This window comes from Labrus mixtus, chromosome 6 (assembly GCF_963584025.1).
Source record: "Labrus mixtus chromosome 6, fLabMix1.1, whole genome shotgun sequence".
Lineage (NCBI taxonomy): Eukaryota > Metazoa > Chordata > Actinopteri > Labriformes > Labridae > Labrus > Labrus mixtus.
This window is the reverse complement of record NC_083617.1, coordinates 3,082,578-3,106,849: the sequence shown is the minus strand read 5'-3', so window position 1 is coordinate 3,106,849 and position 24,272 is coordinate 3,082,578. Positions and strand designations below refer to the sequence as shown.

At 43.2% G+C, this 24,272-nt stretch overlaps 1 protein-coding gene across 1 annotated transcript; it reads right to left on the bottom strand.

Annotated features, from left to right (window-relative positions):
- Positions 1–24,118, bottom strand: mertka (c-mer proto-oncogene tyrosine kinase a). The gene is made up of 19 exons (XM_061039514.1): positions 23,839–24,118; positions 21,893–22,193; positions 21,711–21,811; positions 20,614–20,784; positions 16,716–16,802; positions 16,466–16,581; positions 15,024–15,213; positions 12,923–13,068; positions 7,828–7,963; positions 6,618–6,768; positions 5,247–5,329; positions 4,284–4,379; positions 4,099–4,179; positions 3,917–4,009; positions 3,705–3,823; positions 3,504–3,613; positions 2,933–3,092; positions 1,471–1,607; positions 1–776 (listed from the first exon to the last, which is right to left on the bottom strand). Exons 1-19 carry the CDS (start codon positions 23,924–23,926, stop codon positions 326–328), a joined length of 2,817 nt encoding a protein of 938 aa, XP_060895497.1. The 5' UTR covers positions 23,927–24,118; the 3' UTR covers positions 1–325.
- Between the last annotated feature and the right edge of the window lie 154 nt (positions 24,119–24,272).

The window sequence follows — 24,272 nt, the reverse complement described above, 5'->3', positions numbered from 1 at the left end:
TAAAATTGCGTCTTACTTTAATGACGACATTAAAACTCATATTTATACATTACATAAGATCACTTTATAAACGCTCTGTACATTTCTATATTTACATCACAACACAAAATCCAATACAGTAATCAGTTTCACAGTTCAGTGTATCTTGAGCTTATGAAAAGTGTGTTTGAAGTTGACACAAAAAGACGACAATCCTAACACTGACGTAAAGGCTGGCCATGGGACGCATTAACTGCTGGTGCTGCTACAGAAAGTGCACATGAGGAAAAAGTCAAGGTGCTCCCAGTGCGATGAGGCACTTCATTTTTTGTTTCAGTTTGGATCTTCAGAGCAGGTGAGAGGTGTCACTCGAGCTGTGATCCGCCGCCGTCACATCGGTCGCCCTGCCTCCGTTTGCACGACTTGTTAAAAGGGGAGTGTTCGCAGCGGGAGGTCTCATGGAGGGATCGGAGGAGATCACCACCACGTAGCGATCGTCGCCCTCCTCCTCCCCGTCTTCCTCCTCCTCCAAGCTGCCGTGAATGTCCACAGTGACGACCGAGTTTTCTGCGGCGTGGTGGCTGCAGGAGGGCGACGAGTTGAACAGAGGATGATCTGCAGGAAGCGTTTCTCCTTCGGCGTCCTCTTCAGGAAAGCTGGTGTTGATATAGATGATGTCGTCCTTGCTGAAAGACTCTGGAAGCTTCTCTGTGAGCTTTTCCATCATTTCCCGCAGCTGCGTAAAGGAGGGTCGGTCCACCGGGTCGGCCCTCCAGCAGCTGTACATGATCTCATACCTGCACACAGGTGAATAAAGGAAGTCGTTTAAAGGGGACATATTATGAAAAATCCACTCTTACAGTGTGCATGAACATATATTTGGGTAATCTGAGAGTCTACAGATCCACAACATGTGAAATAAACCCATCCAGTCCTTTGTTTGTGGTCTGTATAAGTCTTACAACACAGAAAAATGCTCCGTTTCAAATGTGCTCTCCTTGTGATGTCACAGTGGGATTCTGGTAAAAAAAAATCCCCTCCCCTCCCCTGCTATCTCCACCCATGGACTCCACCCCCAGACTAGAACAAAAATTTTGCGCAGGTCAGCCATTTTTATTCTCCCTACAGAGGAGTGATGTCTACGGGGAAAACTCAGGGGGCGGAGCTCATTGCATTTAAAGAGACACACACACCAAAACGGAGCGTTCTGAGAGAGCTGGTTTATACAGGGTCACAAACCTCCTCTGGTGCTTGATTCATGTTATATTTTGACCAAAGCACAGCACAGATGTTTCATTTAGACCACAGGGGGACTGTTTGAAAAGGTGGAGGAGGGGACTGTTTGAAAAGGTGGAGGAGGGGGACTGTTTGAAAAGGTGGAGGAGGGGACTGTTTGAAAAGGTGAAGAAGGGGGGATAATATGTCCTCTTTAATAGATCATGATACATATCTTTAAAGGAGTCCTGGATGTAGAGGAGGAGATGTACTTACAGCTCATCCAAACAGTCTGTCGGCTGCTTCAGTCTGTGTCCTTCCAGTAAGTAGTCGTAAATTTCATGATTCTGGATGCCGGGATACGGCGTCATGCCTCGTGTAGCAATCTCCCACATGGTGACTCCAAATGCCCACTGAAACACACACAGTAATATACTTTATTCATAGTCTATATATTTGTGACTAATATTCCAATTTGTGTAAAACCTTTAATGCAAACCTAAAAACTGTCATCTCTCTGCTCTCTACACATTCTCTTATTACATTAACCTTCAAACTGTCTTTCTCGCGTTCTTGGGTTCAGGCTCTTATGTTGTGGTTTTGTGGTTCTGTTCTTCCTGGTTGACTGGTTTCAGAGGTGTGGGGCGTTCATTCACAGCTGCAGAACATCTGGCTCATCCACAGCAGCTCTCATGGTGCATTCATGCGGGGTCGGACATATCGGAAAAACTAGTTTCCGAGTTGTGAAATGCACATGAACACCTGCTCAAGTCAGAACAACAACTCAGAAACTCGGATAAGGATTAGGTGCCTGACTTCCCAACTTGACGTCATATTCGTCATCACATGGGGGGCAATATATGTTTAGATGTAAGGAAACGTTTTATTAATTCATGTATTGCACATCAACTTTTTGCTCAAATATAACAGACATTCCACTGATTTTCTTCGTAGCATCAACTTTTAGTTTTTTTGCTGTTGTTACAACATCCAGACTTTCCGAACTGTAAGCACATGAACACGTTGAAGTCGGAAGAACGACTTCCCAACTGGGAGACTTGGACTACCCGAGCAGCACCTGAATGCAGCATCATTCCCCTCCTCATCTTCCAGCGAGCTGCCAGATTGTCGTCACTACTCTGTGTTTTATCGGCCCCGTTAAGAGTCATTATCAGATTGTTGTTGTGCTATTCTGTCTTCTCATTTTTGATTCAAACTGTTCCCGGTGCCTCGCTCTGCTTTGTCCCAGCGCTCCTGAACGCCACCACTCCTCACCACCATGTATCTATATTGTTATTTGAAGTTCACTAACAAAATGTATGAAGTGAGAATTTATTCATCCTCTCTTTCTATTTCAAATTTCAAAGAAGGCGGATAAACATTAATTAATTTCCCATCCTTTAACACTTAAAGAAATCTTTAATTTTTCATCCAACAGTTCAAGAAATTGGATTTTGAGCTATTTCTACTTTTATTTAAAAGGGTTCTGAAATTGCCAGAGGTTAGAAAATATGTGCAGAAGAAATCAAAACTCCAAGAATAACCACACAATGATGATAAACGACGTCACAAAGACTTTCAAAACAGAAGCGGCACCACACCCTTCAGAAGAACGCTGAGTAATCAGCTCAGAGTCAACTCAGCTGACGACTCAAAAAACACATTTTAGGAAGAGTCATGAGCAGAACCAGACGAGGGGTTCAGCTCTTCTTCTGGTGACACACACAGATGTACTCACCACGTCGCTCTTTATTGTGAAAACTCTGTCGGCCAGACTCTCCACTGCGATCCACTTCACGGGCATTTTGGCGATCCTGCCCTGCCGGTAATAATCTCCACTGTAGATCTTCTTCGATAAGCCAAAGTCGGCCACACACACCGTCATGTCGTCACGCAGCCTGGACACACACACACACACGTTAGTTCTTTGTTGTTCATTTTCATCTCTGCTTTGTACGGTGACCTTGAGTGTTTTTAATAGGCGTCAGTTTGGGATCCCTAACCACTTCCTGTTTGAGTGCTTAACTTCATGTTGTGACCTTAGATGACCAAAAATTCATAATTTTCTTTCAGAATAAAAGCAGGTTTGTATCAAGCTAGGAAGAAAAGCATCCTCATCCTAAAGCAGTACAAAATTTTCAAAATAAAAGCCCAACAAAAAACAGTTTTGAAGTGTTAAATTTCGAACCTGCGATTAAAAATGCTGCTGTCCTCCCTCCTCATTCTTTTGATGCTACATTGTTTTGTCATGTTTCCTTGGCTGTTACGTGTCATTTAACTATTAAGAAAAGTTTGATTTTGTAACCTACATGCAGTTGCGAGCTGCCAGATCCCGGTGCAGAAAGTTCCGACCGCTGAGATACTCCATACCCAGAGCGATGTCCACCATGAACTTCAGGAGAGTCTGAGTGGGTAAGAACTGAGAAGAGAAACACAACAATCACAACTTAATGTTGTTCATTCTTATATTAATATTCTATAAGGTCATTATTTTGGATTCTTTATCTCACCAACGGACTCTCTCCCAGGCGCGAGCGCAGCAGGAAGCTGTGTAGGTCTCCGTATCTCATGAACGGCAGGATGACCATGGGCTTGGGAAAATTCCCAGAGCCCACTTCCAAGCAGACACCTGATGAGGACAAATCGACGCACATAATTACTGCACAGGTTTTCAAATGAAGGAAGACAGTACTGTGATTCTTCTTGATTTTGTTTCTCTTACCGAGCAGTCTGATGACATTCGGGTGGTTGAAGTCTTTCATGCATGCCGCCTCATTCAGGAACTCTTCAATCTCCTTTTGAGAGAAGCTGTCCACTGTCCGAGGAGAAAATTAAAAAGTTATCCGCTGCTCTAATCTTGTTTTTTAGTTAATGGATGATCGCTTGTAGTAAAAGAAAACTTACATTTCATTGTCTTTACTGCAACTTTTTCTGAAGTGCCGTCTATTTGTCTTAAATGTCCCTCCACCACGGAGCCAAATTCCCCTGATGGGAGGAAACCAAACACTTCATATTCTGCACAGCACGAGTTACTTATGCGTTCAAACGTGTGGAGTTGACAAAATAAAATTTAAAAAACCACCACTCACCCTCTCCCAGAACTTTCCCGATGGAGAGCAAGCTCCTCATGACCATCACGTCCTGAAGCTTGGCCTGCAGGTCTTCACTAATGCCGAGGTTCCCCACTGCGGAACAAAACCCCACTCAGGTTAGTGTGTGTGTTTTTTAAAATATGCTGAGAGCATGGGGCACCGGTGGCCTACCGGTTAGACCGCGCGCCCCATGTACAGAGGTTATAGTCCTCGAAGCAGGAAACCTAAATCTTTCCTGCATGCCTCAAAATGTGCAAATATGATGCAACGTTGTACAACAAAATAAAAACAGATAACACAAAGTATATTCTTATTAAACGTGTTAACAGTTTATAGATTGTTTACTTGTTGACACAGAGAAGAGTCAGCAACCAAACACAGTGAAGACTCTTCTTATGTTATTGTTTTCTAAGTTTTGTGAACAGTTGGCTGTTAGATATTGATGTATAATGACTAGGTAATCTAATTAGCCTTTTCTTCTAACCTGCACACTTCCTTCCTGCCTACTTGAACTTGTTAATGGTCCCAGTTGCTGCAGGGATTTTATTTACGTCATTCGTTTTTGTCACTTTTGTCTTCTTGATTGCATTCTACGTCATTCTGTGAATCTACCTGATGGTTTTGTGTGGGTGCTGTGGGAGGGATGTGTGTGTGGGGTAAGAGCCTGTATGTGTGTAAGATGTGCACGACTGTCTGTACTGGTTTTCTGTTTTTGTGTTGGACCCCCTTGAAAACGAGATGCTTCATGGTTCGAGATCGTATTGTTTATATATTTTGGAGGAAGGGGAGAGGGTGACATACTTGTTTTTGTCAGAGGTTTACGTTGTTATTTGTCACATAAAAGTTTAAAAACAAGGTGACATGGTAATGTGTGTGTGTTGGTGTATATATGCATGTCTAAATATATCAGATTTTTTAAATGGGAATACAAAAGTTTAACAGTAATGTTCATGAACTCACGAGTGATTCCTATGGCTGATCGGTTGTAGGATCTCTGGTATTGAACGACCGGCTGCAGCTTTTCTTCACCTCCAAACATCCACCTGCAGGGGGCGACAGAGGGAAAGAAAACACAGGCGATGCTGAGATACCGTCATCACAGCTCTGTGATCACAAAAACAAAAACAGAGGCTTGAATTCAACTACAGGAGGGGGGTCAAAGCGAGGAAGCCCTCTGAGCTGTCAGTCGCTGTTTTCCCCTCTGAGCCGCAGCCTGTGACACATTCCTGTCCGTATCCTGATCGGCACGCCTGAGTCACAGCTGCTACTCCTCCAGCTGCACAGTTATTAACTGTTCTCAGGTGCAGGCAATAGTGATTAAGAGGAAGCAGAGGCCGTTTATTAACAGAGGCAGGAAGTTTTTTAGGTTTTCAAAGTCGTCCAACAGCAGGGAAAGAAAACCAAACACCGCATCATGGCAATACAAAAATAACTTCACTATCACATCTGTTATATCTGTGTTGACAAAAAAAAACACATTATAATTTATAGCAAAGCAGTTCATCTTAGAAAGACAAAATTGTAGGAACATTTCCACCTAATAAACGACAAAATGAGAGATTAGCTACTTTGATTAAAGGTCCCATATTCTGCTTTTTCTGGTTTTATATGCCCTTTAGTGTGTTTTCCAAGTGTCCTGTGCATGTTTAGTCACATCTATGTGCAAAAATTCAAAGTCCCCAGAAACGCGGCTTCTCCTACGTCCTCCTGTTAGCTGTAGCATTAGCTGCATGTAACGCTCGGTTCTAGCCCCCCTCGATAAAAATGTGTCAGTGCGGCGTCATTGTCAGTGTGAGATCACTGATCTAAGCCCATTGGCTCGTTGTGGCCCAGCAGCTCATGTTGAAATTTCCGAGAAGCGCGCTGAGCAACTGACCAATAACGACAGAGCGGATCGGCAGACCAATCAGAGACTTGGCCCACGTGGGGTCTAACAGTGTGGGCTCAACAGAGTGTAGCTGACGGACTCAGAGCGTAGAGGGAGCAAGGAGGAGCAGTACATGAAAACAGACACTTTTTTCGGACTTTAGCTATTGTGAACGTACAAAAGTAGGAACATAGATTAAATATATGAACCCCAAAAAGGGCAGAATATGGGCTCTTTAAGTCTCCTAAAAAAAGCCCATTTGACCTTCAGTACTGACTAACTACACCAGGAAAGTGTAACAAATAGAAGGAAAGTCCCCATCAGAAGACCTACTCTGCCTTTCACTAGTTAAAAAACAAAAAGAGGAAATCGCAGACAAGCTACTGCCAAAGACAATCAAACTGAAAGTAACTTTGGTAATTAAAACAACAATGTGCACAGAAAGTGAAAGATTGTCAGCGTACCCAAACCAGGAGTCAGAGGACCTGTTGTGCACACAGATAGCCCCCCAGAGGATCAGCAGAAGAAGACAGACGCCGCACGCCACGCCCAGCACCACATAGACCGAGTCAGGGACCCCGGTGTCCGGGCTGGACGACGGGGTCACCGCTGATTCTGGGGGAAAAAAAAGAGGAGAAATTATAAACATGAGCAAAGGAAGAAAAAATATAATCTGCAAACAGGAGAGTAAGAACTGTCTTTCCAATGAAAGGTAAGAGTTAAGAATTTGAAGAGATGAATTTAGATTAAAGGACGAATGTGCGACGTTTTGATCCAGTAGATGTCGCCCTTGAGCACCAGCATGAAACCAAAACAAACTGCTGTTTGGCCACGCCTCCTCCACACTGAAGCCTCCGCTCTCCTCCAGAGACACACCTCCAACCCCCCCTCCAGTCACATTCAAGTGAAGGAACAATGGCCTTTGCTCAAGGCTACAATCACCTGTGTCCTGCATTGTTGTGTTAGCATGCTAATGTTAGCGCTCTGTAGTTAGCTCATAGCTTCATATTGTATGTAAACTGACACAGAATGACTGAGATCTAAAAAAAAAAAAAAAAAAAGGCTTACATGACATCCAAATAATCAGTGAGTATGTTCTTCTTCTTCTTCTCTCTAGTTCTTGACTAAAACAGCTTTTATACACAAGGGGAGGAGCCGGCCGTCCCGTCCATGTAAACACGGCTCTGACAACAACACAGCCAGCGGGACTCGAGCTTCTCCCTCATTGTAGACAGTCATGACTCAGAGACACATTTACACAGGACAGACTGGATTTATGATATATTTATGTGCATCATGTTGCACATTCTTCCTTTAGAGGTTTCAGAAAGTTGTTTTAAATTATTCTTTAACTGATTCAGAAGGCCGAGAGGAGGAGAGAATTAAAAAGCTTCATTCCCCTTTGGACAAAGAACGTCTGTACAAAATGTCACGGCCATCAATCCTGCATTTGATGAGATTTCATTCTGGACACAAGAACGGATTTATTGACGGCTCGTTCTGAAGAGAGCGACGCTGCAAGTGAAGCTAAAAACACAGAATGAAGCCTTAAAAGGTGTTTCACTCCTCACAGGCAGACGTGTTATTCTTGCCTCAGTACAGCACATTAGTTAAACTATGTTGGCAGGATGATACAGCTCCCAGATGTTGAGATGAATCAATAGAGCAGCTTACTGTCCTCTGGCACATAGAGCCAGACTCGTGGGCTGACCATGCCGCTCCCCGCCTGCGTGCACGCCGCCACCTCCACGCTGTAGGTCATGTTGAATTCCTGCACGGGTACAGACAGCGTGGTGGTGTTACTGTGGACCTGAAACACACAAACAACAGACATCAGCATTAAAAAAAAAACGCATTATCTGCGTGGAGAGAAAGTTCAACCCGTTAGAAGAACTTAGACGCAGGCCGAGGAAAGTTTCAATGATGCAGTTGTTTACATCTAGCTTTATAACGACAGGGAGCAAGAGTAGAGAATAAATGAGCTAAGGGTGACCACATATAGTCGAATATTCAAGGATCTGTTCGTCAGAGCCTCAGTCGACGGCCAGTCTCAAAGTCGAGCACAATCGTCATTTAATTCTACATACTAATTTAATTTTCTCCAAATAATCCATGGCTCAGAGCCTATCGTGGTATAAATATCAAATTGTTAATACTTGTGTTGCAGTTCTGAAAGCGTAGATTGTGGCTGCTGCGGTGGTCACACACACACACACACACACACACACACACACACACACACACATTAATGCAAGATTAAAAAGAAAGGATCAAGTCGTATCATAGAATACATTGTTATTCTAAGTCTAGTAGAAAAAGGCTTTAACGATGTGGTTAAACTCCAATGAGAATATGTGTCAAAGAGCGCAAAAAACAAACAGAGAAACAGTCAACGATCAGTCAGGTACAGGCCTAACATGGGCACCTTCAAGGGGAGTCTCAGTTTGAAGGATATCCTCATTTATCAGGTCAAATGTCCAAAAAGTTAAATGCTAAATGGACTTGAGCTTGTATCGTTCTTGAAAGTGCTTTTACACCGCAGGTCACACCTACACATTCACACACTGATGGTAGAGGCTGCTGTGTGAAGAGTCCATCAGAAGTAACTGAACCCATTCATACACCCCTGATGAAGCAGCAGGAGCAACTTGGGGTTAAGTGTCTTGCCCAAGGACACATCGGACATGTGGCTGCAGGAGCTGGGGATCGAACCCCAACTCTACCAACTGAGTCGAGTTAACATCCTCGTCATGAATCTATATATGTACAGCTGAACAAACTCTCTTTTCTCATGGATCAGGTAGTAAGGAAGATAATTCAGATCTCTTTGTTGCACACCTGACTTCTTGGAAGAGATTTTTAAAATATTTTCCAGACTGTTTCTGTGAGGCTGTGAAACCAACTCTCAATAAAAGATTGATGAAAAGGACAGAGAATTATTGGACCGACTAAAGAAGAATTTAGTCCAATAATCCTCCTGTGATTTTACAGTGTAGACTACAGTTTTTTTTTCTACTTTAATTGTAGGTACAGTTATTGTTCGGCTGAAAAAGAAGCTTGTTTTTAAATCCATGAAAAGAGGCAACAATTGAGACGTCGTGTTCGAACATCGTGTTAAGGAACATCTTGTACTTTTGTGCAACATCTCAAATCTAGCTCAACAGTTTTTTTTCCTGCATGTCACACCTTTTCTCTCTCACTGTCTCCTTCTTCTTTTTCCTCCTTTTAAATTCACTAAAACACAATGAAAAAGTCCCTTTAATGCCATTTTTGATGCAATATCAAACCTTTTTGTAAAACACCAGGGTTACTGTATTCCAGAGAAACTATCACTCAAAATGAAAAAAGGGAAGGAGGCTGACTTCCTGGATGAGCACATGTGCTCCAACAGCAGGGAACCATGTGACAGACAAACCCCGATGTTTCACAACATCTCACACCGTCTCATCATCTGGGGTTCCTCTGCTTCACCAAAGTGCTGACAGCTGAACCCATGATTCACGCTCTCTCACGTCTGTGCGTCTGTGCCAACCAAACACAGACATGTGCTTAAAGAATCTGACAACAGCAAATCCTCTAGATTTGGGGAAATGACTCAGGAGCAGTGATGGTGACAAGAGAATAGATTATATCAGGGTTTATGGATGTTTAGGCAGGTACTCGTTTGTATATGAAGGTGTCAATGAATATCTTTTAGGGTATGTATTTACTCCCATGACACCCATTGGTTTATTTGTTTTTAAGATTTATTTTTGGGTTTTTTGTACCTTTATTGTAGCCATAGGACAGTGGATAGAGTCGGAGAGTGGGGAATGACGTCATGCTGAAAAGGAGCCACACGTTGGATTTTTGCCGTCAAAACGGACCTTTTAATATGAGGTGTGTATTCAACTTTTGAGTCTTTCAGAAAGCGCCCCAAGTGGACACTCAATGAATTGCAGTTTTTTGCACTTCCACTTTGGCCTCATTTTTTCTGCTTGGTAAGAACACAAGTATGTTTATATCCCTGTCCTGGTCTCCATGTTTGGCATGTTTCACAAATAAATCATAACTCAAGTCTGTCCTGTGTAAATGTGTCTCTGAGTCATGACTGTCTACAATGAGGGAGAAGCTCGAGTCCCGCTGGCTGTGTTGTTGTCAGAGCCGTGTTTACATGGACGGGACGGCCGGCTCCTCCCCTTGTGTATAAAAGCTGTTTTAGTCAAGAACTAGAGAGAAGAAGAAGAACATACTCACTGATTATTTAGATGTTAGTAAGAGTTTTTCGATCACGCTCATTCTGTGTCAGTTTATATGCAATGTGAAGCTACGAGCTAACTAAAGAGCGCTAACATTAGCATACTAACACAACAATGTGAAGCTACGAGCTAACTAGAGAGCGCTAACATTAGCATGCTAACACAACAATGTGAAGCTACGAGCTAACTAGAGAGCGCTAACATTAGCATGCTAACACAACAATGCAGGACACAGGTGATTGCAGCTCGAGCAAAGGACAATTTTGTCCGCCGCTTTCACTTCAATTATGGTGCGTTCTTATTGATAACTCCTTGGTGTGAACGTGAGGGGAGAGGGGTTGGAGGTGTGTCTCTGGAGGAGAGCGGAGGCTTCAGTATGGAGGAGGCGTGGCCAAACAGCAGTTTGTTTTGGTTTCATGCTGGTGCTCAAGGGCGACACCTACTGGATCAAAAAGTTGCACATTCTTCCTTTAACTATTTATGCATTAAGTTAAAACATCTATTGCTGTCCTGTGTACATTTTGACCTCCATGTGACAGGGGTGTGAAAGTATGTTTCCTATATCCAGGCGGAAATATTCACCTGCCGAGAGAAATGACAAATTGTTTCCTGTTTACAATTCAGACTGTTGTGATGTGTTTATTGTGAGTGCTCACTTACTCAGCCCTTCTCAAGCAGCAGGTGAGTGTAATGATTGAACACGTAACCTCTGCGCACATTTCCAGTCACCGCTAAATTTAAGAAGCCTTTTGTGTGTGATAACGTCACGACCTGACTGGACGAGGCACAGAACCTGAGGTACACATCCCGTTGTGTTCATATTCCATTCAGTCTGCGATGACTCACGGCCACATGCTGAAGAAAGGAAAACACTGAATGCCAGTTTTCACACCGTCGGCCTTCCTCTCACTTCCACACACACAGGAAGGACGGAAAACACACTATTGTACTCCAAGAGAACATGAATGCACTCGACTATCATCATGGAATAATGAGCGGGACGTTTCATCCACACAATAGACGTAGAGTTAAAAATAAAGGTTGTTATTTCTTAGAGAGTGAATCTTAAAAAATGAATTGATGAGTGACTTTCCCTCTGCTGCGGAGACAGAAGTGGAAAATCTGTTTAGTTTTTTTATAGACAAGAGGAAGCTGAACTCTGCTTCAGTGGGCGGGACAAAGGGAGGGTCACATATTCCCAATACGCAGGACACATTCTCTTCATGTTTGTCATACTTCAGTCATTGTTATCAGAAATAAAATTTGAAAAAAACACGAGCTCCGTCTCTGGAAATCACAACGGTAGGATGAAGAGGAGAACAGGACGACGGACAACAGTCGTTTTAATGTTGAAGGGTGTAAGGCCGCACTAATCGGGACCAAGACTTTCCAGAGACCAGAACGCTCAGAGACCGAGACAAGACCGAGACATTTAGGGATCGAGACCGAGACATTTAGGGATCAGGACCGAGACAGTTAGGGATGGAGACAGAGTCAAGACCAAGACATTTAGGGATCGAGACCGAGACAAGACCAAGACATTTAGGGATCGAGACCGAGACATTTAGGGATCGAGACCGAGACAAGACCGAGACATTTAGGGATCGAGACCGAGACAAGACCAAGACATTTAGGGATCGAGACCGAGTCAAGACTAAGACATTTAGGGATCGAGACAGAGTCAAGACCAAGACATTTAGGGATCGAGACAGAGTCAAGACCAAGACATTTAGGGATCGAGACAGAGTCAAGACCAAGACCATAAATATCAATAAAAAACCATCATCTTGTGTTTAGGGGGCGTGTCACTGATTACGACCGTAACACCAGGAAGGTTGTGGCCATAACCGAGGGAGGAAAAACCAAACTAATCACAGTGATGACATGAGAAAGAAGCCTATCAGCGGTGATCTTGATTTAAAATCTGGAGTCCCCCCAGTCTGAGACCGAGACAAGACCCAGTAAAAATGCTTGCGATTCCTAGACGGGACAGAGACCCTCAAAAAGTGGTCTCGAGACCAAGACCGATCTTGAGTATTACAACACTAAGTCGTCTATTCTACTTGCATGATGTGTTTCTGACAAGTTTCTTATTGTCTACAAAAAATGCACAAATTCAAACACTTAAAGTAGATTTGAATGTTGGTGGTGGAGTGAAACAGACTGACTGTGTCAGCGCTCCTCCTGTCTCCTTGTCTCTCTCCCAATTCAGGTTGTGGTCTCCCCGTTAGTCCAGCTCACTGAGTCTGGGTTGTGACAGACTCACACCAAAATACACAAGAAATCATCGAGGCAGCGTCACCCAGCTTCTCTGAATCATTACCTCTTTATCAGCGTTTCTGGTTACTGGTAAAAATCTTTTTAGATAAAATATCAGCTGCAGAATATACTGCAATAACAGGAAGGGCTCTTATTTTGAAGTAGTCACAGGAAACGGTAACCATGGATGTCATACAACTTGAGATAGAAATCAACAAAACATCCATAAAATAGGATGCACATAGAAGATAAAAGGTTCCGTCTTCACTCACCTTGTTCACTTGGTTGGAGTTTTTGATGATGACATCGTAACCGCGCAGGATGCCGTTTATCTTGTCCTCTGGGGGAGGCTTCCAACTTATCTCCAGCCTCGACTCGTTCAGATGCACGCTGACGTTTCGGGGATAGACGGAGGGCACTGAAAACGAGACGGTAATTGGGAGTTAGAGGGATTAAAACATCACCAGAGCGGATATTAATAAACTTCCTTTAAAATGTTCATTTCTGAAACGTAGAAACGGAAAGAGAAAGTAGGACTTCTCCCATCTTCGAAATCTTTGATTACACTTTGGTATGTGGTCATTTCCTGCCACAGCGTATTGAGTCTTTCAACTAAAATATCCCCTGTGGTGGTTTTAGGAAGGAAATTGAATGCAGCTCCACCCCAGTAAGAGGTCTGTGTTTTCTCAGTCAGAGCCCTCCTATTTCCTACGTGACCCTTCAGGAAAACAGCAGAGATTCAGCCGATAACGAGAACCTTTGTGAGGGGGACTTTGCCTCGAGCAGAGCAGGTTGTTGTGAAGCTCTAACTGTAAATTACAGTTATGAAATGCTGCTACTGCGAGGAGGCTTACAGTGAGAGTGTGTGTGTGTGTGTGTGTGTGTGCTGGCATGGACTCAGATCATCTTCACCTGCAGACAAAAATGTCAAGAATCTGGGTCGGATCTTTGACGTTACTCTCCCTTCTTTATACTGTATGTTCATTTGGGGTCTTTCTGGTTTCTGGTCTGGTTCTCTAGATTTTGGTCTTTCTAGTTTCTGGTCTGGTCTTTCTGCTTTTCCTGGTTTCTGGTCTGGTTCTCTAGATTCTGGTCTGGTCTTTCTAGATCCTGGTCTTTCTAGTTTCTGGTCTGGTCTGGTCTTTCTAGATCCTGGTCTTTCTAGTTTCTGTTCTGGTCTGGTTCTCTAGATCCTGGTCTGTCTAGTTTCTGGTCTGGTCTTTCTAGTTTCTGATCTGGTTTTTCTAGTTTCTGGTCTGGTCTTTCTAGTTTCTGATCTGGTTTTTCTAGTTTCTAGTCTGGTTCTCTAGTTTCTGGTTTTCTAGTTTCTGGTCTGGTTCTCTAGATTCTGGTCTTTCTGGTTTCTGCTCTGGTCTTTCTAGTTTCTGGTCTGGTTCTCTAGATTCTGGTCTTTCTAGTTTCTGGTCTTTCTAGTTTCTGATCTGGTTTTTCTAGTTTCTGGTCTGGTCTTTCTGTTTTTTCTAGTTTCTGGTCTGGTTCTCTAGTTTCTGGTCTGGTTCTCTAGATTCTGGTATTTCTAGTTTCTGCTCTGGTCTTTCTTTCTGATCTAAGAATCCACTTTTATTAAACCCGATACATCTTATCTGTATATCGTTAAAGCAGTGGTTCTCACCTGGTCTAGTCTGAGGATCCACCACCAACTCATGAAAACCCAAATGTTTGATATTTTTTCAACCAATCAGATTCATTGAAGGGAAAGTAGTTGCAGTAGCAGTTTGGACCTCGAATGGGGTCAAACAGGTCTTTCTCATTCATCCCTTTTTGCACTCTCACTCCGTCTCGTCAGCGGTACTCATCTAACCAATCGCATGGCTTTCCTCCCATCTTCATTCTGCTCCCCTTTTAATGGTGCATTCATGTGCAGTCGGAAAAACAAGTTTCAGAGTTGTAAAATGCACAGCTCAAGTTGGGTAAACAACTCAGAAACTCGAAAAAAAATTAGGTGCCCGACTTCCACACTGAAGTCAGAAGAACGACTTCCCAACTCATAATACTTGGACTACCTGAGCAGCACCTGAATGCAGCATTAATATGATTCTTTCTCTGACTTTAGTTCCTTCATGCTGATGTTTCATGCGCCCCTCCGCCCCTCCATCACCGCCCGTCTTTGCAGAATCATCATCTATCAAGTCTTCACCCATCCGGTCTCAATAAGTCCTCAGCTTCCTCACCCCTACCAGGGTCTGGACTCCATGGGGGGGATTTATTCTGTCGACACTCACACACCAATAAATAATCTCCTTAATTCACTTATTTCTCCTGATTGAACTCATTATTATTTGCCGCGGTATCCGCTGACGTAACGCCCACTTGAAATGATCACATCAGCCGGTTCCTTCAGTACTCACACACCTCCCTCTGTGGTGTTGCTCTGGATCCATGTGGTGACTGCAGAAGCTCCCACCTCATTGCTGCAGGAAACGCTCATGTTGTACCACGTCATGGCCTGCAGCCCGGGGACTCCGCACTGGAAGGGAGGCACTGTGGCGTTGACGAACCGTGTGGTCGTCACCTCCCCTTTCCTGCGACTCACCTCTTTGACCTTAGAGGTAACGGGAAATATGTCAGAGTCAGTCTGCAGACATTTCTTAACTTATGATCCAAACTCTTTTTGCATATATATAATAAGGCTTTTTAGAATGAAGAGAAGTAAGAGGATTGTTTTAATGGGCTAAAACATCGAGAGTGTGTTTACATGGACTTCAGAATCCTGGTTTCTAAGAACCCCATTTTGTGTTTGTGCATGTAAACATCACATCCCGATTTCAGACACCAGGATAAGAACTTATTTAGATTTTGAGAAACCAGAATTTGCGACCTGGAGAACTTTGAAGGAAATCAGCATACTGTGGTATGTATCCTCGGTTTCTGACAGCTGCCGACTTCGTTTTGTAGGACGCAAAATCGGTCTTGGTCTGGAGACCACTTTTGAAGGTCTAAACTCAGAATTGAAAGCATTTTTAATTGGTCTTTTCTCAATCTCAGACTTGGCCGACTCCGGATTTTAAATCAAGACCAGGAAAATGTCTCTTTTCTAAAAGGAACAAATAACTTCTAAGTGTTCTAAGTAAGTGAGTTATACGCTTGCTGCACACAAGATGATGATTTTTCTGTGATATTTATGGTCTTGGTTTTGACTCTGCCTCGATCCCTAAATGTCTTGGTCTTGTCTCGGTCTCTGAGCGCTCTGGTCTCGGGTAAGTCTTGGTCTCGGTTAGTGTGGTCTTGACTACAACACTACTGCCGACTACCTGCGCAGGTACGGCCTCATCCAAAGTGAGCAAAACAAACATGGCAGCATCTTACTCCCGTCGATGGATACAAGGTGGAAAACCCTAAATCTGATAGCCTGCAATAAGCCACAGTGGTCCCATATTTCTTCAAATCTAACATGGCAACAGTTTGTGTTGAAAAATAGAAACATCCAAGACGAAAAGGAGCAGAAAGAAGATTAATCTTATATCTGCCCCTCTTTTACAAAACATTAATTAAAACAAAACAGAACACTTAATTCAAAAACAATTTAAATTAAATTGGCTGCAGGCGAACACAGCCACTGGCAGCCCCCCTGCAAGTCCTCCTTACCAATTCATTATGCACAAAGTATATCACAATACATTTTTATTACAGCATCACGAAAAAAAAGAAACAGTATCTCACTGACATATTTATTCAACAAACTGGTTTTAATTTTTCTTTTAAATATCATATTTGATTTTGATTCTTTAGTTAAAATATTATGTTTGTCATAAATGTGTAGTGACATCTCTGCTTGTGCAGAAGTTTGGACTTACCCTGATGTGGCATTTACTGAGCGGTGAAAAGCCATCATGTCCGGGGCTCCAGCTCAGCAGCAGCTTATTGGACTGCCTCTCCATCACGGTGACGTTAAACACCGGGCTGGGGAGCACTAAAAAGACACCATAAAAACACACATTAGTCCGCTTGTATTGAGACATATGGTCGGCAGGCAGATCATGAAAACTCATTGGAATGTGTAACAGCCCCCCCCCCCCCCCCCGCCCCTAAAGACCCCAGCTCTACCTTTGATGTTGATATTTGCTTCTCTGGAAGTCGTGACACCCTTGGAGTTGTATGCTTCACAGCTGAACTGAGTGTACTTGTCCACACCTGCAGTGGACACATTGGAGAGAGCACAATGTAGCACTGTAACACTGACAACACAACTGAATCCTCAAGGTCGAGATAGGGCTGAATATTTTGGATAACCTGACACCGACTCAGGGGTTTATTTTATTTCAATTCTGGGAAATTTAAAAAAAAAAAAAGCCTCAAGTGCAGCCAGACACTTTATCATCAGGTTTTTTTATGTTTGCACAAACTAACAAAAAGGAGAATCTGGGCAAAAGTGCCATGTCAGCCTCAGTGGAGAAACGAGAGGGAAGAAAGACTAAAAGCACCCATTTAGGGATGACTCACTCCTTTTATTATACCTCCAAAGTTCACACAGTTGTTTCTCATGCAGTAAGCAAAAACCTAAGCCTCTCTCCGGTGTGATGCACCGTGGTGACAATCCTTTTTGCTGCGACGCTTTTCCTGGATGCACAATTCCCGTCTTTCAGCGGCCACAGATCGGCCCAGTTAGAATACAAACCGGGACAGCTGCTGAATAGTGTCCCTTTTGTTTCTCTGTTTTCCAGTGTGCGTCTCTATCTCGGAAACCCTTCAACAAAGCTAATCACAGAGCGGCCCTGTGAGAGACGACTGGGCAGCAGAGTCTGGATGTTTTGTTTACGTTCGGTGGAATATCTCAGCCTCACGTGTTTGACTTCCTCTGCTCTGCAGCCGCTTAAAGACAGCTTCAGTTTTCACAACAAACAATAAGTGTCCTTGCTTGCACTAATTAGAATCCCACTCAAATTAGGTCAGACCGAAGTGCGTCATTAAGAGAAACAAAATGCCAAAATTAGAACTGATGTTTAAGCTCTTTAGAGGAATGTGCAAATACGTCGGCCAATCACGAGCCAAGCTGTGCAAACTCTTTTTCAGACTGCTCGGCAAACACAAGGAGAAGGCAAAGAGGGCATGAAGAGGGTCGACGGTGGTCCAAAAAAAATATAAGAACCGCTCGTTCTTATATAATACTGCAAAAGGACAAAGAATAACAAGATCTTTAAGATTAAGATTTTTTACTCTGAGAAGAAGTAAATAAGAAAATATCCGTCTTGTGTAGTGGAGCTAAGGAGGCAGACACTTGATGAAGAGGTGGGTTGTGTTTAAGACAAGTGTAAATGTTTGCAGTTAAATACTTTATGTTGCAGTAGTGTCTTCATTATATACACATATATTACTGACAGGGGTTATTTGATGATAAACACCTGGAAATGTTGGGCAAAATGAATAAAAAAATGGTCACAAAAGGAAACAGCAAAGCTAGAAAAATATTGGGGGTTGGGTCGATGCTCAAGGGCTGTGATACGGTGACCCATACAGTTCCAAACTCCAAGTCCCTACAGACTGAGACTGATAGTCACAAATCAGGGATAGAGAAAAGAAATAATGGGGAATGAGTTGTTGGAGAGGAGCCAAAGGTCAGATCTGAACCCGGGCCGCCTGCTAGGAGGACTAGAGTCTCTGTACATGGGGGGCGTGCACTAACCACTAGACTAATGATACAACACCCCCCCCCCCCCCCCCCTGTTTTCTAAAGTTTGTTTGGTTTTGATAAAAAGTGATAATGTTGCTCAAGTGAGGTTAAAATGGTGCCAAACCCAAAGGATTTCAACATTGACACGTTTTCATGATGGAAAAAGCATCACAACGTCACCTGGCTGCTGCATTACCCACTTTTTACTCTGCACGAGTATGAAGAGGGACACGAGTCAAAAGGGGGAAAAATCCAAACTTAGTATCAAGAATAGTGACAGAGCCACATGTGAGAGTTTGTTTGCATGTTTTTTAGATTCATTTTGTGGTAAGACAAAGAGCATTTACAACAATACTGTGCTGAAATGTAACAACAAAGAAAGAGGATTCAGTCAGCGGGAGAGGTTTCACACATCATTCTCTTTGTGGTTCACGCACAATGAAGTGTCCCGAGTGTGCCTCAATCTCATGTTTCAATAGAAATATACAGTAAAATATCCTGTTGGAATAAGGAAATGAAAATAGGTCATGCCTTTTGCATTTCTTCTTTCACATATAGCGAGGGCGAGAATATCAAAACAAAAAGCAACAGCATACAGAAGTATGAAACGATGGTTTGGCCTCCCAAAGATGGAAATTACAGGGGAGAGAAGTTCGCTCTCCGTCTTACTGGGCTTGCAGGAGAGTTTCTGTTTTTAAACTCTGGCAGCAGACACAGAGAATTAAAAGACTCATTAAAAGCCAAAACCGTTTTCTTTTTTTCTCTCTTTGAACCACATTTTGGTCGATTAGTTTTCAAAGCAGACACAACAAACCGGAGTTCATTCACTTGATCAGCCGCAAGAGACCTGGTTTGTTCAGACAATGACATCAGGTGTTTAATTCAGGGTTGAAACGTGGGGTAAGTTAGCTATCCATAACATGAATAAAATCCACATTAAGCTCTCTCTCTCTTTAAGTTTCAGGCCGTGTTAAAGGGAAAGTGCAACGCTGACCGCTTCCTTTACAGTGAACAACAATCATTTACTAACTCACATGACACACTGTCACTGGCTCCAATGCTACAATGAGATCAAAGTTTATGTGGGGGAGAAAAAAAAAAGGAGCTCTAGAAAAGTATGCATGAGGGTGACGTGCAGGAGAGTGGGCTACACTGTGTTGTTGTGCCAGTATTTGGTCCTGCTGCAGAGCTCTGGTGAAGTCTGCAGCCTGCCAGCCTCTGTGTGCAGCCCCCTCCCTGCAGGGTATAGTGGGCCGTCCCGTGAATGAGGCCTTTGTCCCCAGAGCCAACCCCCGAACAGACTCACTGTGCACCCCCCCTACCACCAACCCCTCGCTGCCCAGGCCGTTGCAAATGCTGGACCAAAGCACAGCTCTGAACCTTTAACCCCTCAGCTTCAGGCAGCAGATACAGAAGGGGAGTTTAGCCTGCGGCGAGCTGAAAATGACGGGTTAGGGCATAAAGAGCAGAAAGGTTAGGCGTCCTATAGCAAATGTTTGCTCTCAAGAAGAGGCCGACTGAGGCCATAAAAGGAGAGTGTTGCAATATCAAAAGACATTTAGTGCTTTCACAAATGTACAAATACTCAAGTACAGAACTCCTTCATTACTGGTTATTCCTCGTTAGATCTTTTTGCACAAATCTAGCAGAACGGTGTCACAGAAAGCTCTGACCATGCGTAAATGACCGCTGTTAAAGCCATTCAGGAGTGCAGCAGGAGGCCTCAGCGACACGGACCCTGGTTATAAATCTCATTGCAGTAAGCAGAGTTTGGATGCTGAGGCAGCAACAGACAAGGGAGAATAGAAACCACCAGCAAACTGATGCTATAGCTGAGCGACACCGACTTCACATTTTCCCAAACCATTTACTACCGTCAGCTTCCACATTGGACCGCAGCAGGAAGTTAATCAAAGTGTCACAAAGTTCGTCGATGTAAACCTCATGTGTCACGTCCAGAGAAATGCTTTTTAAAACTTTAAGACAAGCTGGAAGTTCTTCTTGATCAAAGAGAACGCTCAGTTAAAGCAGACTTTTAGAGACTACTCATGAATTAAATTAAGTCTTTCTACAAGAGGAAATTAGTTCCACAGCTCCTCTGACACATTTCGGTCTGATAAAGAAACAAAGTGTGAAAAACCACAAAGCACATCGTCTGTTTCTCATTCAAACTGATGCTGACTGAGATTCTGATTCTAAAGAATCTGATGACGTGTAAAAAATGAATGACACTTCTCTTCAGAGGTCTCGACCGCCTCGAGAGGAACATGCAACAAGAGTGTGAGAAACAAGAGGGTGAGAAAGAGGAAGATGAAGTGTATTGAAATGTCTTACCTGAAATGGAGTAGCTGCTCGGAGAGTTATGGAAGTCACTGTTAGGTAATCCATCCCGGAGCCAGCGGATTTGAACGGGGTCCGGGGGTCCGACCGCCTCACAGGAGAGTGTGAAAGGCGTGTTTCTGCTCACGTTCCTGTCCTCTGGTTGATGGAGAAATGTTGGGAGACCTGCAAAAAAAACAATGGTCGATGAAGGAGACTAAAACTAAATATACGATGCAGAACATGTGAAACAAGACAGCGACCTCCAGAGCTGACGCGTGAAGACAACACCTAAACGGCCAAATTCTGCAGTTCCTACAGTGGCCACTTGAGGCTGCCTCCAAAAGCGAGTCAATCCTTATAGACGCCCGTATTTAAACCCTCAACTTCAAAGCAGAATTTTAAATACTTACAGCCTGATTCAAAAAAGTTTTAGGTTCCTCCAGCCAGTTTCTCTGTTCACTTGCTTCAGCACGGTACAGTTCATGCATGAGCACAAGCACGAGTACACAACGTGGACAGCCTTTATTATCGAGAAATCTCGGCGCGCGAGTTCAAAAACGACTCAAAATAAGCCACGAAGTCAGTAAAGGATCCGTCATCTCTGTGTTGTTCTTCGATGTGCAGACACGGACTCAACCGTCCGCCTGTCTTATAAACTAAGCAGACTTCAAAACAACGTAAAGCCATGCATGTGTTGTATTACGACGTTATGTCCAAGAGGTAACCGTGCTCAGGCCCGGTTAGTCCTGGAGCGGTGCGAGTGCAGGCCAGTGGGGGAAACTGGGCCTAGTGTGAGTGCACCCTTGGCTTAGCTTTTTAAATAAACAACTCCATCAGCTACCAAGTGAAATGGAAAATAAGTTGCTTAGCTAGCTCATTCAACAGCTAACAACTTAGCAACCAGCACAGGCTGTTCAACCTTTGCAACTTGAGTTTGCCAACCCCGGGCTCCTCTCCGGATCCGATCACTCATCCAGTCATCTTCACTTCTGGCTCCAAAAACCAAACATGTCAAAAGCCAACATGTTGAACTCAAGGCTTCAAAAATCTGACTAGGAAACCAACTTGGCGCCCAACCATTATTTACAGTCTAAGCGGCTAACACTCACCTTCTATCTCGAGGGTGATTGGCTGAGACTCCACCAGTCTGTTGTTGATGCTCAGTCTGCAGCGATACTCCCCAGCATCCACCCGCTGCACATGGTTGATGCTGTAACAGAGAACATCAATACACTCCTTATCCTGCTTAAGTAGTCTGTCGCACGATGTTTCACCTCCGTGGATTACATACTTGACCGTGGAGAGGAGAGTCGTGACCCCGTCTGTGATGGTCTGCAGCTCGTTGACCACCACCTGCATGTTAGCGGCCAGGTCCAGACCGTTCTTCACCCACGCGATGGTGGGCTCCAGCCTGGCGTCCGGGATGTCGATGGAGCAGTTGAATTTGGCCTCATGGCCCTCGGAGAGCTGGATGGTGCCCACGGTGGGCTTGAAGTGCAGCCGCCTGAGCTGATCCGGACTCAGGTAAACCCGAGAAATGTGGGCCGGTATCACGAGAGGCTCAGAGGTCCTGACGGATCGGTGGATCTGGCCTGTTTACAGAAGGAGATTTAAGGTTTTTATGAACACTCAGAGGCAACACAAGCGGCTGCTGAATGAAAAATACACAAAAGAATGTTTTGAAATCACTCTGAATGCTTTAAAATACAATGATGCATCTTTTAATTTAACTCTGAGATAACAAACATTAAAGATTTGACGCCAAAGCGGAGAGAAAAAGACGGAAACTGAAAACAGGACGAAACCACCAGAAAGCTTCAATCAAACATCAAAACTGTCTGATACTTAATGTCTTAATCTATTTATACATCTGCAATTTTAAGAAAATCCTTCAGATGATTATCAAATCTAACAAAACAAAACTTCAGACAAACAGCTTAAAATCTGAATATAAATCTTGTTAAATTGCAGCGAGTTCTGGATTTTGTGGAAGCAGAGAAAACTTTGTACCAGGCAGGAAAAACTGCTTAATAGATCAACAGGATATAAGACGATGACACTCTCTGCATTTGATTGGAATAACTTAATTTTTTTTAGACAGTATTGTGCAGAAATAAAATATATTACAATGTCACTTTTTCCCCAAAAACCTTCGACACATCGTCCCTTTAGGTAAATTGACAAACAATTGTTGTAAATCACAGCAGTTGGGAATTTATTTCTGTTGATATAAAAGCGATTAATCAGCTGTTTGTTTCATCCTGTTTTCTGTCTGATTTCACTAAATAGCCTAAATGGAAAAATATCTCCCTAATGAGATAATGTCATAGACTCCAGACTTCAGTTACATTTATTTCCTACAAAAACACCTGATTAAATTATATTCTGACTCTGTGTAAACAAATCTAACTTTGTAAAAGGCAAGAAAACCCGCCGGATTGATCAATACAATGATACCATATGAAACGATATGATACAACATGATTTGACCTGATACAATACGGTACGATAAACGTCATTATCCATGTAGTGAAGTTTGACAAAATTGGTTATCACAGTAGTTTGGGATTTCATTTTTCTGTGGCGAATAAATCGATTAATCAGCGGATCGTTTCAGTTTGGATTAAGTCGGTAAATACAGAAAAATATCCCTTTAATAAGATTTTAAACCTTTAAATTCTGCACTGTAACTCACGCTTTTTACAGTTTACTTTTATTTTATTTAAATTAGTAGTATTAATTTATTTTAACATATTTTTTTTAATTGTCTACCTATGTTTCTTTTCTTTCCTCTGTCATGATGCTTTTGATGTCTTGTGTGAAGCACTTTGAATCGCCTTGTTGTTGAAATGTGCGACATAAATAAACTTGTCTTGAAAACAGAGAAAAGTGAGATAAGGTCACAAAAGAAAACTTTGTGTAGCCTACAGCTTCAGTCAGTGGATCTATGAAACAGATGAGTAGTTTAAAGTGTTTTTACTGTCACCATTCCTCTGCGAAACCGAGGAAACCACATTTTATGAGCTGCAGTAGGAAACACGTTTAGTGCTGTGAGACATTCTCTGCATGCCTTTAAGAAACGTCTTTACAGAGAAGTTTTTAAAGGGCATCTGGATCATTGGTTTGTTTAATGCAGAGAAGATCGCTGCTGCCTGTTGAACAGATCGAGATCCACTTTGAGGGACATGAAAAAGTGCAGGAAAACACAAACTCTGCAGAGGATAAACAACAACTCACCGCTCACAGGAGCCCCCACGATAATAATCACTAACGTCGTCGTAGAGAGAAAAACTCCAAACCAGCGTGGATTTAACTTCTTTTCCATGACCAGGGTCTGAGCTGCTCCCTGTCCCGCAACAGCCAGATGAAAGGTAAAAAAAAGAGAAAAACCCCCACCGTCCACGTTTTTGTTTCTAAGCGGATTGTGCGGGATCCACAGTGACCCACATCACCCTCTACGGTGGCTTTAACGCGGACTGTGTGGAGAGATGATGACCCGGGATCAGATTCAGCTGGAGACCAGAAAAAAAAAAGTTTACTTTTCCCCCACGTCACAGGAGGGATCCCATGAAGGCGGGACTGACAGGACACGCACCGAACAACAATCAAAACACTGCATGGAGAAATAAATCAGATAAATAAACGGAGCTGAAGATACTGAAGAAACATTT